Source organism: Papaver somniferum, chromosome 1 (assembly GCF_003573695.1).
Source record: "Papaver somniferum cultivar HN1 chromosome 1, ASM357369v1, whole genome shotgun sequence".
NCBI lineage: Eukaryota > Viridiplantae > Streptophyta > Magnoliopsida > Ranunculales > Papaveraceae > Papaver > Papaver somniferum.
This window is the reverse complement of record NC_039358.1, coordinates 96,005,471-96,021,243: the sequence shown is the minus strand read 5'-3', so window position 1 is coordinate 96,021,243 and position 15,773 is coordinate 96,005,471. Positions and strand designations below refer to the sequence as shown.

The window sequence follows — 15,773 nt, the reverse complement described above, 5'->3', positions numbered from 1 at the left end:
TCTGAAGAGATGTCAGTATGATGAATTACTGACGAGCGACTGAGCAAGTATTGCTCAATCCTGCAAATTATTGAGTATTGAGAATTTGATGAGAAGCTAAGCAAGTATTGTTCAATTCTGCGAATTACTGAATACTAAGAATTTGATGGGCAACTGAGAAAGTATTGCTCAATTCACCAAATTAACGATTTTGATAATCTTACGTGCAACTGAGCAAGTATTGCTCAATATGACGAATTATCGATGAATTGTCGAATATTGATTATATTCGGGTAATCGAGCAAGTGTTGCTCGATTCAGCCAATTATTTACTGGTGACGTGACCCAGTAAAATATCAATTAAAATATTGATGTTGATTAGTGAATCAACGTAAATTTTATTAGTGTTCGAAGAGTGCTCAGAATGATGGTTTCACAGAGCGTTCATTCGAAAAACCTAATTTTTTGGTCAATCCTCCATCAATTGGAGAATTGCTGAAGATTGGTCATGAGTGATAGAGGGACCGACCACATGGGATGATGGGAGTCCATGTGGTTCCCAGTGCTCGAGTAAGCACGCACCAAGGTTCTCAGTTTGATAGTTTGTGAAAGAATGATGATTAAATGGTAGTTTCATCATTTACTGAAATATTTCTGGATTCAGCATTAGGTGATAAAACCTAAGTATGAGATATGGGGACCGACCAAGAGAGCATGGGACCGGACCTTGGTGGTCACGGGACCAGTTGTTGGTCATTTGGAGAATTCCCCAGTTGGTTGGAGAGAGCTCGGGCCCAGTATGAGCAATTGAGCAAATTAGGTCAGAATTATGAAAATGTGTGGGACCGGCTTTCTGCAAGACCTAGGAATTACTCTGGTCGGTCATGAAGGCATGCATGTGTTGTCGTGGTGTCCGTGTCTCCATACTGAGAGTTTCAGTATTTTCTGATGCGCGTTCGAGCAGCATCGTGAATTTTCAGAAGAGTTTCATCTTGACTGAGAATTCTCGATTTTTGTTGGAATGAGCATGTATGTCAATTCATCAATATTTTGAAAATATTAAAATAAAATATTTTAATATTTAGAATTGTCGTGAGAGGATAGCTAGTCGTGTGACTATGTTGGCTTTTGGTTTTTCGTGATTCGAGCAATATTTGAGAAAATATGAAGAAATCATGAATTTTGCTCAAACCCCGGAGTTTCACAAATTGAGAAAAATAATAATTATGAAAGATTAGGGATTGCAAGGTGTGGGACCGACCACGGCTAGGGCATGGCCGACCAGGTTTCCCGGTCCCGCACACCTTTCCCTATTTTTATTATTTTTCGTGAATCCTTGAAGTTATGGAGAATCCTTGAAGATATGGAGAATCCATGAGTTTTTATTGAATCAAGGAGTTTCATGAGATTAGGGAATAATTACAAAAAGCTAAGGATTGTGAGGTGTGGGACCGACCACGACCCCGGCATGGCCGGCCGGCTGGGTTTCCCGGTCCCGCACACCTTTCCTTATTTTATAATATTATTTGGTGAATCCACGAAGTTATGGAGAATTCACGAGTTTTTTGCAAAAAACAAGGAAAGTTGCTAAAACCAAGGAGTTTTCATGAGTTCATGAAATAACAAAAATAAGGAAAATAATGGGAGAGGCACGGACCGACCATGGGTAGGGCACGGCTGGCGGGCCCACCCTGAGTGCTTCCTATTATTTTATTATTATTTAATTATTTTCTCATGTTTTGCGAAGGATTCCTCATTGTTTCACATTTTTGGATGCTCGTTCGTGCATCTGGGTGCTCAGTCGTGCATCATTGTCGGGTACACTTGCACCATTTTGGTGGGGCTTACTCAGTGATGGTCCAGATGCCCGATTGCTGAATATTTATTACTAATTTATGAAATTCAGTGGAGAATAATTCATGAAACTAAGCAATAAAATGAATAGTTGTTTATTATTAATTCATAGGATCAACTATGGATTCGAATACGAATTCAGAATAATAGAACAAGCATTACCATTCTATGGGATCGTGGATTCGACCATAGAATCAGAGTAATTAAGATTATCCATTACCATTTCATGAGATCAGTGGATTCGATCATGAAATCGGAGTAATGAGATAGTACAGTTGTTTTATTGTCATTCCATGGGATCAGGCCGTGGATTTGACCATGGAATAGGAGCAATTGTTATTTCCATTCCATGGGATCAGGACGTGGATTTGACCATGGAATATGAGCAATTGTTATTTCCATTCCATGGGATCAGGCCGTGGACTCGATCATGGAATAGGAGCAATTGTTATTGCCATTACATGGGATCAGGTCGTGGATTCGACCATGGAATAGGAGCAATTGTTATTTCCATTCCATGGGATCAGGACGTGGATTCGACCATGGAATAGGAGCAATTATTATTTCCATTCCATGGGATCAGGCCGTGGATTAGACCATGGAATAGGAGCAATGATAGATTATTCTGGGAATTCAGTAGTGAATGTCACAGAAGAATTAACCTATTGCAGAAAAGATGTTAGCCAGTTAAAGCGTCACATCTATTCTGAATGGTGCATAGTCAGGGAGTCACGATGTTGTTTACGACCTGAAGGCGTTAGTGCTCTCAATCTATGGAGAAATGCCTGAATCTATGTACAATCTCTCCACATAATCAGGGAACGGTGAGTGTCACCGACGTCCTGAAGGCATCCGCCGCCCAACTTTTCTTCTATGCGGAGGTGGGTCTCTCTCCTGCAGTCAGGGAACAGTGAGTGTCACCGACGTCCTGAAGGCGTTAAGCTTTCAATCTATGGAGAACCGCCCAAATATGTTATTCTGCATAGAGGTCACGACGAAATGCCAGGTACTGAACGCTCATCTAGTGGAGGTTTTTCGAAAACATATTCATCATGGCTTCGTAAAATATGAATCGTTGCATGCCTGGAAGCCGTGTCAAAAACATGCCTCATGATTTTACGATTTTTCCCTTTGTTGAAAATCCACCATCAACATTAAGTCCCTTGCTTCGTGAGGGACAGTCATGTTCCGCAGTAAGCATTAAATGGTGATTTTCAGTCGGTGGTTGAACTCATTCTACAAAGGTGTTTTCAGAATCCTCAATTTGCCCAAATGTTGTCATGGACGAGCAACTGTTCGGGTGAGGACTCTGATAGTGTGATAGAGTGTCATCCCATGAGCACGGAGAGATGAGGCACTGCTGATTTGATTTGGTTGGTCGGACGTCCAGTTTTGGTCAGTTTAGCGTTTACGGGCTCGACCCCAAAAAGGAAATCCTTGTTTTAAGAACAGGTCTTCGTTCGTTAGTTTAAGAAACAAACAAAATAGACCTGAGTCTAATGATATAAAATTTTGTCTATGAGCTTTCATGAAAACCAAAATTTAATTTTTTAAATATGTGAGGTTTCACAAAGTGTACAAACCCTCATTTCAAAGGTGGATGCTCGTACGAGAGAAAAGTTTTTTCTTTTTTTTTTTGAATAGACGTGCGTCTGTTAGTAATAAAATTTTGTCTATGAGCTTTCATGAAAATTTTTTATTTTTGAAAATATACTCTCTTTTCAAAGACGGATGCTCACGAGAGGGACCAAGAAAATACACATTTTCAAAGTTACGTGAGTTTCACGTTATATATTTTTGTAAAATCAATGTTTTGATTTTGAACAACTATTGAAAGTAGACAATTATTCACGGTGAAATAATATTTGTATGTGAGTTTTCGCAATTGTAGAATGGACGTCTGTCCAATTTTCGGAAAACCAGTGGATGTTCACTCAGTGAAAATTTACGTGGGTTGTTCACTGTTTTATGAAAATCAATTTATGATTTTTGAGCATTGTTGAAAGCAAACAATTGTATACGTGATGACACAATATATGTATATAGAAAATCAGCGAATGTTCACATGAAAGGTTATGTGAATTATTCATAGTTTCATGAAAAGTCAGGTGTTGACTTTAAATAATGAACTTTGCTCGTCTTGGCAAGTTTGAAGAAGCGAGCAAGTTTTTTGAGGTTTTTACGTTATTATCACTAAGTTCGTGAAACCCTAAATAGGTAAGAGTTGAGGATTACCATTTTTGTTGCGTGTTTGTGAGCACCTTTATTCCATGATTCATTGTTTTGTCGAATCCTGTGCTTTGTATGAACGATGTGTTGAAATAGCCACTTTGCAAGAATGACTGATTCCCAGGATGATACTTCCAAAGATGGTGTTTCCAGAGATGACATCTCTATGGATGAAACTTTAAGAAATGGTACCCCTGGGACCTCTGAGTGATGGTGAGAGATCGTTCATACTGAATTGTACTTCTGGTTATTTCATTAGCTTTACCCCAGGATGATCGTATAGTGAAATCCTAGATCAATGTAGACTCCACGGAGGAAGAAAGTCTACGGGAGCGGAGAACCCAGAAGTAAGGACCACAGGAGGTTAGCAAATGACGTGCAGTCCCAAGCCGTTTCTTTGGTGAGTTGTTAGCGCTCCTTGTGTCATGACTTTGACCGTGAAATTAGGATCATGAGACCAAGGTTTGTTATTTCTTTTCATACTTTTGCTCCATCGATTGACGGTCTTCAACTTGTTCCCGGCCAAACAATTCAGGAATCTGATGAAGAAATCGATGTAAGTATCTCTTTCGTGTAGGTGATTGTGGCATCTCCTTGAATGAAATAATACTAATTATTGTTGATGAATCCAGGAAGAAATCATTGTAGATAAGCAGCACGTTGATGAAGCGTGCTCTTCTTTGGGATATGGGAATATGGAGAATTCCCGAAATCCCGAACTGAATGGAGATAGCGGCGTTGCCAATGGAGATTCCGGCATTGCCGAGCCTTCAAATGATTTAGAGACTCCCCTAGTAAGCATGTATCCTGTAATATCTTCATAGAAGTATGAAATTTCTGATTTGTGAATGAATGAATGAGAATCCATGTGAGCATACGAGTAATTTTGCTGAAATACGTCACCAGAAAATTTCAGACTTCAGCCTTTTAACCAAAACACCGTGGAATCTTCGTTCGAAGTCGGATTTTCGCGATCTGCATATGTATCTTCAAGCCCAGAAAAATTCCAAGCTTAAGTGAAGAATCTTTTTGAGTTTTGAGCATGTTTAGGGCATGAAAAAGGCGAAACAGTGAACTTTCAGGAGACTTCCAGAAATTTTTCAGCTGGCATGTAGTCCAATGTTTTGGCCACATCTCTTTGCTCGTTCATCCAATCGTTATGAAATTTTTACACGTTGTAGAGAACTTACATAATAAGAGAATGGTATATAGACAGGCTCTATATTCCCCAACAATTTCTCCCAGTTCGTCATTGAACACGGGGCAGTGTAAATTTTCTTCAGCTGAGCTTGCTTGGAAACGTGTTTCACAACTTTTGCAGCGTTTGTGTATATTTTAGATGCATAATAAGGAACTTAGATGATGTTAGTTCACTTACTTTCTTGATTTTATGGTTGTACTAGGTTTCCACACTTGAATTCTTCTAATCCCATGTAATCTTCGCATTAGGTGCCAAATGTCGAAGTTGGGAATAATGGACCTGATGGTGACGGTTTGGGAAATCTTGGTGCTGTTGATGATGAAGCCTCCATCCCTGCGACTCAAGGTCATAAAGTGCTAGTTGTCGATGCCGTAGAGGTGGCAGAAACTCCAATTGTTCCTGAGACAGTGGAACCCGAACCAAGAATGGCAGAAACTGCTTCGTCTGAAGTCGCCCCTATGATTGTTGATGTTGCTCCAGTTATTGAGAAGCGTATAATAGTGCATGAATATCCCAATTGATGTAGTTTTTATGTTGTTGTAGAAAGTGGTAGTAAAGTTGTCGTTCACTCAGACTTGTGAAGATTTGTTTTAGACTTGAATTAAAATAAAAACTTAAGATGAAGTTGTTATCAAGATTATAAAAAGCACCGAGACTCAGGATTCCACCCTTGACCAATTAAGTGATTTAATCTAATCAATATTCATGCAATTCTTTGCGTTTAAAGTGATTCTAATATATTGCCTCTAGTAGATTTTTGAAGTAACAATTGTATACATCAACCATGAAACATCAAAAGTCTTAAACTAAGCATGCTCCATCAAAACAGATCACAATTATTCAATAAAAATCAATTTTCAATATTAGTTCCATGCAAATAATCATAAAAAAATTGCAAGAATTAATTAAAATAGAAATATACCACTTTTCATGGAACAATGGCTTCCTCCGTCGCCTCGGCTAAGGGGTTTAGCTCCTCATATTATCCACGTTCTCAAAATAGGTGTTCATAGCTCAAATAGGTGAAAAACAAGAGAAAACCTATAAAGCAGACAGTTTGCAACGCTGTATTGGCGTTACAAACAGATGTTACAATGGGTGTTGAACTATTACAGAGAAAAGATGACAGCTTATGATATATGTGATCTATTGAACAGCGATACTTCTGATGTGCTGTTTGAATACGACAGCCTTTGCGACTGTTCTCGTCTGTCCAATGTTCTTCAGATTTTCTTGTTCACCAGCAGCAGGTGAATATTCCTGCAACTTCACCTGCGCTTCTCTGCTCCGATTCTATCGACCCCCAAACTCTCGACTCCCGTTTATGAGACTCCCCCGCACCTTATATACACCAACAGGTCGATTTAATCTCCCCAAAATCTTCCAACATTTCTTTCTTCTTCTTCACGGTCAAGTCACGAGAATAACTCCTCTGAATTTTCATTACGCGTATCCAGCTGCCGAAACCTTCTAATAATATCTCCAGAACAAATCCTAGGTGATTGTATTCTACATGTAACTTCCAAAAAAATACCAACGAGATCCTGATAACCTTTTCTCTTTCCCTGTTGTAAAGAAAGTCCGGTGAATTTTTTTTCTTCTCCCTGTTTATCGAGAACCAATGATAAAGCCCAATCTAGTCTATCCAAACACCCATACCAACCCTGTTTAACTAAATCAAGTCCAGTCCAACTTTATATGGCGATTGAATCTCCTTCAAGATCGCTTAAAAATCAAACCCTAAACTGTTCTCGCTTCTTAAAAAATTTCCCTCCAACTTCCAAAATTCAAAAGGTAGGGGATGACCTCCCCTTATCCGGACCAGGGGTGTGATTATCAAGTGGCCATCCCTTATCAACTGGGTGCCCCTTATCCATTTGGCGGTGTAGATAGCAATTCATCTGGGGTGTAAATATAACTTTTCTGGGGTGTCTCCAACATACTTCCCGGGTGTCTGTAGTACGTCGTCTGGGACCACTTTTCGAGCCAATTTCTCTGCAAAAGCTTATTTCTCCAAAAACACCTACAAAGACATAAATAACTAAATAAGTACAAAATTGAGCAATAACAATACATGTAATTGAGATCAAAATAGACATATAAATGCGCCTATCACCAATGCAGGGGTTGCTTTTGATCCTCAATTCGGTGAGACACTCCCAAATCACACGTTAGTTGGTGGATTCAGCGTCCCCGCTAGGTACGTTGGTATGTATGAGAAGTTGTGGGGGATGTATGGCCACTTTGTTGTTACGAAGGATCCAGAGCATAGCTATTTCTTGACAAGGCAAGTAGAGATCATATTGCGTGTTATAGATGATATTCATACCAGGTCCAGAAGTACTGTGACTCGAGATGTACTCTTTGATTGGGAGTACAACTTGAAGAATTCTGAGAGACTTGGCTTTAACTTGAAGTGGCTTTGTCAAAAGATCAATACCATCAAGGATGCAGTGGTGGAGAACATCCCTAATACTAGTGAAGTCGTGATGAAGAAGATGATTGAATTTGCTGAACTGACCAAAAAGCTGGAGTTGGAGAAAGCATCTCTACAGGTCTTGGAGAATGTTGAGAAGCAAAAATCATTCTTTGACGGCTTTCTTTAGTTTCCTTTTCGTAATCTCATGAACACTGAACTTCTGAGAGATGTGAGATTTTATTTGGGTTTTGATTTTTGATAGGTTTTGAATTCGATTGAGGATTTTCTTTTGGATTTTGGATTTGATAGATATTTTTCTTAAATAAAGAACTTTAATAGATTGCTGAATTTCCAAATATTGAGCGCAAGTATGCACACGTTTTGGAGGAATTGAAAATATAATGAAAGAAAATCCTAAATGCCAAATTCAGATGTTTTGGACGTTCATGTCCTGAACTCCAGTACCTCAAATGTCCCTTTCTTAGGCTTCAAAATCTTTGAGACATTTCTCACGAATCACCGGTACAATGTCTTTATCATCCATGTCGATCAACTTGTAGTACCCACCGACCACGGATTTGGTGATCATGAAAGGCCCTTCCCAGTTAGGCTTCCTCCTTGAACGCTCTTTGAGTTTAACTGCTTTGAGAACTAAATCTCCTTCATGAAATTTGTTGGGTTGGATTGCTCGTGCCTTCAATATATTTTGCTGGTTAGGGATCCCTCATGGACTCCATGTTGGTGGAGCTTTCCAATTCTGCGGCATATGTGGACACTCGTGCAAAGGAGAATACTTAGGATATTGATTGTGAAACTCAGTCATTATCCTAGAAACGACCGTGTTAGTAAGATGATGGATTTGGAGGGGTTCTGTGTCTAACCATTTGGTGAAGTATTGCTGAGGCGAGACTAACGACTCATAGTGTTTGGTGATAGCTAGGTTTTGAGCGAGCCCCCGGACTAGGGTAGCATATTTGAAAGTTGGTAACACGTATGCATCATGACGAATAAGACTTGCCTGAGTGAAAAACCTCCTAAAGAATTCGTGGGCATTCTCCCCAGGTTTTTGCGTGAGTTCCATTAAGGCTTCGACTTTTCCCAAATGCTCGAAAGGTTGAGAGTCAGAACTTCCTTCGACTAAGAATTGTGCAACCGAAGATGAAGATACCGCAGCAACTTTTCCACCATGAATCCATGCTCTCCCCAGAACCATGTCAAATCCTGGATCCTCTTTAATTATGAAGAATTTAGCTTCGGTCCAGGTTGACTCATTTCTTATGTTGAGAATAATGTAGCCATAAGCATCCCTGGAGATTCCTTCGTGATCTCTGATTGAGATAGGAGCATGAGTTGCTTCTTGACGAGTGATACCAGCAGCTCCGAGGGTTTTCAAAGGGATGATGTTAACAGCAGTGCCAACGTCGACCAATGCTCGCTTCAATTCATTTCCTTTGAGATGGACCATGGTGAGAAGTCTCCAGTCGTACATCTCTTTGTCCGTCACGGGCGGTTCAGGGAGTTCTCCTGAATTGTCAGTCATTTGCCTGACACAATATGGTTCAGTGCAGCAAACATATCATCTCTTTGAGCCTTTGACAAGTACAGCAACTCGCAGACGTGCTCAATTAAGGATTGAACTGCTTCCTTGACCGGCTGCTCGGAGGGTGTGAGAGGATTTTTGTGCACTCCTTCAGTCCCTAGTTCCCTTGAGTCGGCCTTCTCCTTGAAAATGCGCTTCAAATTTTTGCAATCACTTGTTGGATGGCTGACATACCTATGGAAATGGCAGTAGCATGCATTTTACATCTATTCCGCAGTTGGTTCCCTTTTGACATGAGGTAGTTTGATTGCACCATCTTGGATACAGACTTCTAGTAGTTCGATCACTTCTTCAATGGGAAAAGGAAAGTCAGGTGCTTCCTGATCTTCTTGTTGATGCTGACTGGTGGTTGTGCGTTTCTAGTCTGGTTTTCCTTTCTTGGCACTTTTTTAGGATGGGACGTTGGAGGAGCATTCTTTTGTTGTTGCGCCCAAGCTTTCCTTTTGCCTCCTTCAGCAACATTCATGGAAGTTTGAACATTGTATTGTTTATTGACTAGGCGTCTGATGTTGCTTCGAGTGTCTTGCGGCTCCTCGGTTTTGACAGTTTTTGTTCTTTCTAGCAAGGCTGGAGAAGTAGTCGCTGATCGCTTAGCCGCTTCATGGAGTTCTGAGAAAGTTTGGAACCGGAGATTTTCCAGAAAGGCTCGGTAGATGGGAATCATCCCGTTGATGCACAATTACACCAATTGTTGCTCAGTAATATTAGGATCATGGCAATCCAAGGCTACACAAGTAAGTTTTTCAAAGTATTTTGGGAAACAACTCATACTCAGTTGATAGCAATGGTTCAAAGTTTCTTTAATAATCTAAACATGCATCCTATCATGAATCACACAAACATAATACTAATACCTAAAGTAGGCCATCCTTCAAAACCTTCACATCTTAGACCCATAACACTCTGGAACGTCACGTATAAAATCATTTCAAAAATCCTAGTCTACCGAATTAGACCCCTTCTTCCTTTCTTAATAAGACCATACCAAAGCGCTTTTGTGCCACAAAGATCAATCCACGATAACATAGCAATTGCCAGAGAACTCTTCCACCACATCAGAACTTCAGACCTCACCAAGGATCCAAAAATGGCTCTCAAACTAGATATCCAGAAAGCCTATGATAGTTTAGATTGGGGTTTCATCTAAACCTCCTTTACAAAACTTGGATTTCCTTCATCCTTTATAGTTTACATTATGCTATGTGTCACAACAGTTACATATTCGCTCAACATAAATGGTACACCCCATGGATACATCAACCCAACTAGAGGTATCAGACAAGGAGACCCGTTATCTTCCTATATTTTCATCATATGTGCTGAAATCCTATCTACAAATCTAGGAAACCTCGAAAACCAAAAGTTAGTTCAAGGACTAAACATTTCGAAAAAAGCACCATCCATTTCTCATCTAATGTATGCGGATGATTTATTAATTACCTATAAAGCCTCATATCAGAGCAATCATCACCTTAAGACCCTTCTCCAATCCTATGGTACTTCTGCAGGACAAGTAATTAATACCTCCAAGTCAGTAATAATTCACCACCCAAGACTAGACCCGATCAAGCTAACTGAACTACAACAATTTTTCGATATATCAACAACATCAAAACCTCCAACCTATCTAGGCATCCAATTCAAACAAGGGAGAGCATCCAATCAAACCTTCACATCCCTTCTACAAAGACTAGCCCGGAAAGCTAAAGGCTGGATGAAAAAATGCCTAACTCCATCTGGAAGACTCACTCTCATCAAAACTTCCCTTACCCCCACCTCAAACCACATTATGCAAACACAAAACCTACCCAGTACTATTCACAAAAAAATAGATCGTGTCACTAGAAATTTTTTCTGGGGACATGACTCAACAATCAAAAAGCTTCACCCTATAGGCTGGGATAAAGTAACAAAACCATTATCCTTAGGAGGGTTAGGCACAAGGAAAAGAAGTGATCATAATAGGGCTCTCCTCATGAAAAGAATTTGGAATTTGCATAAACAACCTAACTCCATTTGCGGAAGTCTCTTCAGTGCAAAATATCTTGATCAACAACCTATTCTACAAGGCATTCATAACATACCTTCCTCTTCCAGTCCTCAATGGAGACAACTGGCATCAATTGTCCCTGCCATGCAACAACTGATTTTCCATCGTATTGGAAATGGTTTATCAACTCCAATAGAAGCCACTTGGATTCCACAATCACCACCTCTAGACCCAACACAATGCTATCCATTCCGAATGGTAGCAGATATCATCGACCCAATCTCTCATACCCGGAATCAAGAAAAATTAAGCACCCTTCCAAATCCTATAACCCAAAAAATCATAAAAATCCACCTTCCCCAAAACAACACACATGATAAAATTATCTGGCCACATTCAAAATATGGAAACTACACTACATCTTCGGGATACAAATGTCTAACCCATGGTCAACCAACTCATACCCCCCTTCCACCCACCAAATTCCTATGGACTTTACCATGTCCACCAAAAATTCGGCTTTTCTTGTGGAAAGCAATCAATGAAGGATTACCAACCTTCTCTCTCCTACATCATATTCACTTGACCATCTCTGACATATGCCCCAGATGCAATGCTGATCCAGAATTGGCGAGTCACCTTCTAATTCATTGTCCAACGGCGTTTACATCCTGGAACACCCTGATCACTCAACTGACAAACACACCAAACTCCAATTACCCCCTCACTCTCACCTTAACACCTCAGACAACCATCTCCCAAATCCTACAACAATCTGCACCAACAACTGTAATCTCCTCTTTTTGCTTCCTCTTTTGGACCCTATGGTTAGTTAAGAATGATCTTATATACCAACAAAAACAAACAACTTCAGCCGAAATCTTAATCTGGGCTCAAAAACTACAACAAGAATTCACTGCGGCACTAGATTCCTTACCACCGGTGCTACCAGGAGATGCACCAATACATAACCATCCAAGAGGAGACAAAAAAATATCAACAATATCGGTAGAATGGTCAATTCCAAACATAAACTGGATTAAGATTAACACAGATGGAGCAGCCAGAGGTCACCCAGGTTTTGCGGGAGCAGGATTCATCTGCAGAGACTCCGACGCACGAACTTTAATGGCTTTAGCTCAACCTTTAGGAATTACGACTTCTTTAACCGCAGAAACTTGGGCTCTTCTTTTGGTTTCAAGAACGGCAACAGAAAGACAATGGCCAAAAGTTCTCTTTGAAACTGACTCAGAAAATCTTTTGCGCTTCATCACTTCCTCTACCCCCTCCTTGGCACATCTCAGGAATGATTGAGGAAATAAAGAAGAGATTCAGACAGATCCCACAGGTTGCCATACAACACAACTACAGGGAAGGAAACCAAGCTGCATATGGTTTGGCCAATCATGCAGCATATGGAAGCCAATTAGGAAACTTATCAACCAAAATATGGGACCAGGCAATCCCGCTTTTTATTAGTCAAATTTTATTTCATGATTCAGTGGGTACCACATACCCACGATAAATTGTAATCTAATCTCCTATCAATAAAATGCATGCTTTAAAAAAAAAAAAAAAAAAAAAAAAAAAAACATGAATGAGTGAAATTCGTGCCGCACTTTAGTTACCGAGGCGTATCTAGACGCATAAGTCAAAGTAAAAGTGTGCGAGTGGAAAAACCACTTAAATAGGGGCAAAAAGATGTCGACGAGAAGCAGTCAAATAGAATGGCTCCAAACCCTTAACTTCAACGCAACAACAACAACAGCAACTGAAACCAGTGAGTAGAAGAAGTTAAAAAATTTAAAATAAAAAGATTGCTTGTATAGAGTTCTTAGGGTTTTGAAAATCTAGTAGAGAATTGAATGGAGGGGGGAAATTCTGGTGGTGGTGGTGGAGGAGGAGGAAACGATGTTGAATTACTCTGTAAAACCCTACAAGTAGAACATAAGTTGTTCTACTTTGACCTAAAAGAAAACCCTCGTGGTCAATATCTAAAGATCTCAGAAAAAACTTCAGCTACTAGATCTACTATCATTGTGCCTGCTTCTGGCATTGTTTGGTTCTTAGATCTCTTTAATTATTATGTTACTAGTTCTGATAATGATCAGCAAGAACCTCTTGGCAAAGAATTACAGCTTGATACCAAGGTTATTTTATCTTTTAATTATGTAGAGGCTTATCTTTCTTTTGTTTGTTCATAAGCTTGTTTGCTGTAATGTGTATTAAGCTAATTTACTCAATTGGTATTTTCTAGGTTTTCTACTTTGATGTTGGTGAGAATAAAAGAGGTCGCTTTTTGAAGGTAATGGATTCTAATATTCCTAGGTGCATAAAATAGTTCAAGTAATTTGTTATTGAAATGCAAAATTAATGAATGTTTATTGAAATCTATTGGCAGAACCTAGGTGTTTCCCTGGGGGATAATGAGTGAGTTATGTTTATGATAGAGATACACAGATGTATTTATATGAATTGGATATCAGTTTGAGGTGAACAAACTAGGTTCCGCCTCTAAAGAAACTAAGAAAGTGAGGGTATATGTGTAGGCTAGACTGGGGTAATCCTAGATGTATGTGGTATATAATAGTGGAAGTTTATCATATCTGAAACAATTAAGAAGCTATTTAACTGCTGATATGTGGAGGGCCTAAAGTAGGTCTTGAAGAGTGTGGTAGGGTGAAATACGTATCTGTAGCTCAAGAGTGAGATGCTGGTGTTTGTTAACACATAAGGTTGATGGTGGATAATAATGCCTTTGTTAGTTCATACTGTTACACCCAGCAATCAGTATATGGTGACATTCCTGCGAAGTGAAAGTCAGGGAATGTGATTTCATGTTGAGATCATGCTCTCGAAACATATGGCTTGGCTCCTAAAGCGTCGTTGTTCATCTGTTATTTTTATGTGGAATCTCCAGAACCAGTCAGCCTTTTTGCAGCTTTGTCACCTCAAAAAAAGTTCTTTTATACATTCATGGATGCAGTAAAGATTGTGAAATGTTATTCTTTTTGACACTTAAGATTTGGAAAGTCTCCTTAACCTGACTAATGTGATTCTTTTATGTTGACTTGCGTCATAGTACTGAAAATCATTGCATGCAAAGTGTTGGTCTCTCACAACTGTTTAGATACATGAATAAACGTTCTCATCTACAATTCCTATCTGTTGGCGTTCTTAAGCTCCTCAAATAAGCTTATTAGCTTTATCCATTTGACAGGTATCAGAAGCCTCTGTCAGCAGAAACCGAAGTACAATTATTGTTCCCGCTGGAAGTTCCTGCGATGAAGGGTGGGTAGCCTTCAGAAATATACTAGGAGAAATCAATGAAGCTTCAAGGCTTTTTACTGTACCCAATCAGGTAGTTTGATGTATTCTATGGGTTCCGATTCCAAAGACCAATACATTGTGCTCATGAGCTGTTTTTTTTTTGTCTAGCAGCAAAATTCAGAACCTTCAGAACGTCTAGTGGGCCTATCAGATGATGTTGGTGCTGGATTCATATCCGGGCATAGTACCCAAGCAGCTACTTCATCAGATGTGAATGTCGAAAGATCAATTGAAGTGTCCCCACAAGAAGAAACCGGTAACTTGGGGGTTTCTAAGGTGATCAGAGCTGATCAAAAGAGGTTCTTCTTTGATCTAGGAAGCAATAACAGGGGCCATTTCTTGAGGATATCAGAGGTGCGTTGTAGGATCTCTACAGTAACTTTATATGCTTATACCAGTTTCTTATATGATTTAAGTTCTAATCGTCTGATACTATTCTTTTAGGTGGCTGGATCTGATCGTTCCTCCATCATTCTTCCCCTGTCTGGGTTAAAGCAGTTTCATGAAATGGTTGGTCATTTTGTTGAGATCACCAAGGATCGAATTGAGGGCATGACAGGGGCCAGTGTCCGAACAGCTGAAGCTCCACAGAGATGAATCTGAGTAGTCTTCCTGGTGAAACACAGGTTACACATTTGGTTTACCTATTTGTATGTGCTAAGTTCTGCTGTGCCCGTCTGTTTCATCTTCCATTCGTCTTTGTTTAAATAAACTGGTTTCTCTATTTGGGCACTGGAAAATCAAGATGTCAAGCAAAAATTCAAAATAATCAAACAGACCCAAAAATGTTATTCTTACACCTGTCAGAAAGTGTGGCAAATATGTTTCGTTTTGGATCTGCTGGTGTGCAGTGTATCCTATCTCATTTGTTTCTCTGTAAATCTAACCTTGCTTTGTTTGTTAGTTTCTAGTCAGTGGTGTTCAAGGACGAGTACATCTAATTAATTAGTATTAAGGTGGTATGTTGAAGGCAGCTGTTACCCATGTTTCTGCACATCCATGCACACTTAATGCAAACCTGCATGAGCAAGATTTCTGTAGCAAATGTATGTAGGTATGTACGCATACCTCCCGTGCCCTCCTTTCTCCCAACCATGTCTCTCCTTTCAACATCTGTGAGTTGAAAGGTATATATATCTATAAACGGGTTCGGGTGTGTGTAAGTATTTGT

General features: G+C 39.7%; 1 protein-coding gene across 2 annotated transcripts; it reads left to right on the top strand.

The window, feature by feature from the left end:
• Positions 1 to 12,984: 12,984 nt before the first annotated feature.
• LOC113294827 (transcription factor Pur-alpha 1-like) lies at positions 12,985 to 15,571 on the top strand. Of its 2 annotated transcripts, none has more exons than XM_026543205.1 (5): positions 12,985 to 13,422; positions 13,530 to 13,577; positions 14,493 to 14,633; positions 14,711 to 14,956; positions 15,047 to 15,571. In XM_026543205.1, exons 1-5 carry the CDS (start codon positions 13,138 to 13,140, stop codon positions 15,197 to 15,199), a joined length of 873 nt encoding a protein of 290 aa, XP_026398990.1. In that variant the 5' UTR covers positions 12,985 to 13,137; the 3' UTR covers positions 15,200 to 15,571. The 2 variants fall into 2 exon arrangements, with proteins under 2 accessions (XP_026398990.1, XP_026398995.1); XM_026543210.1 differs by having other exon boundaries at positions 12,986 to 13,422; positions 14,714 to 14,956.
• The last annotated feature ends 202 nt before the right edge of the window (positions 15,572 to 15,773 follow it).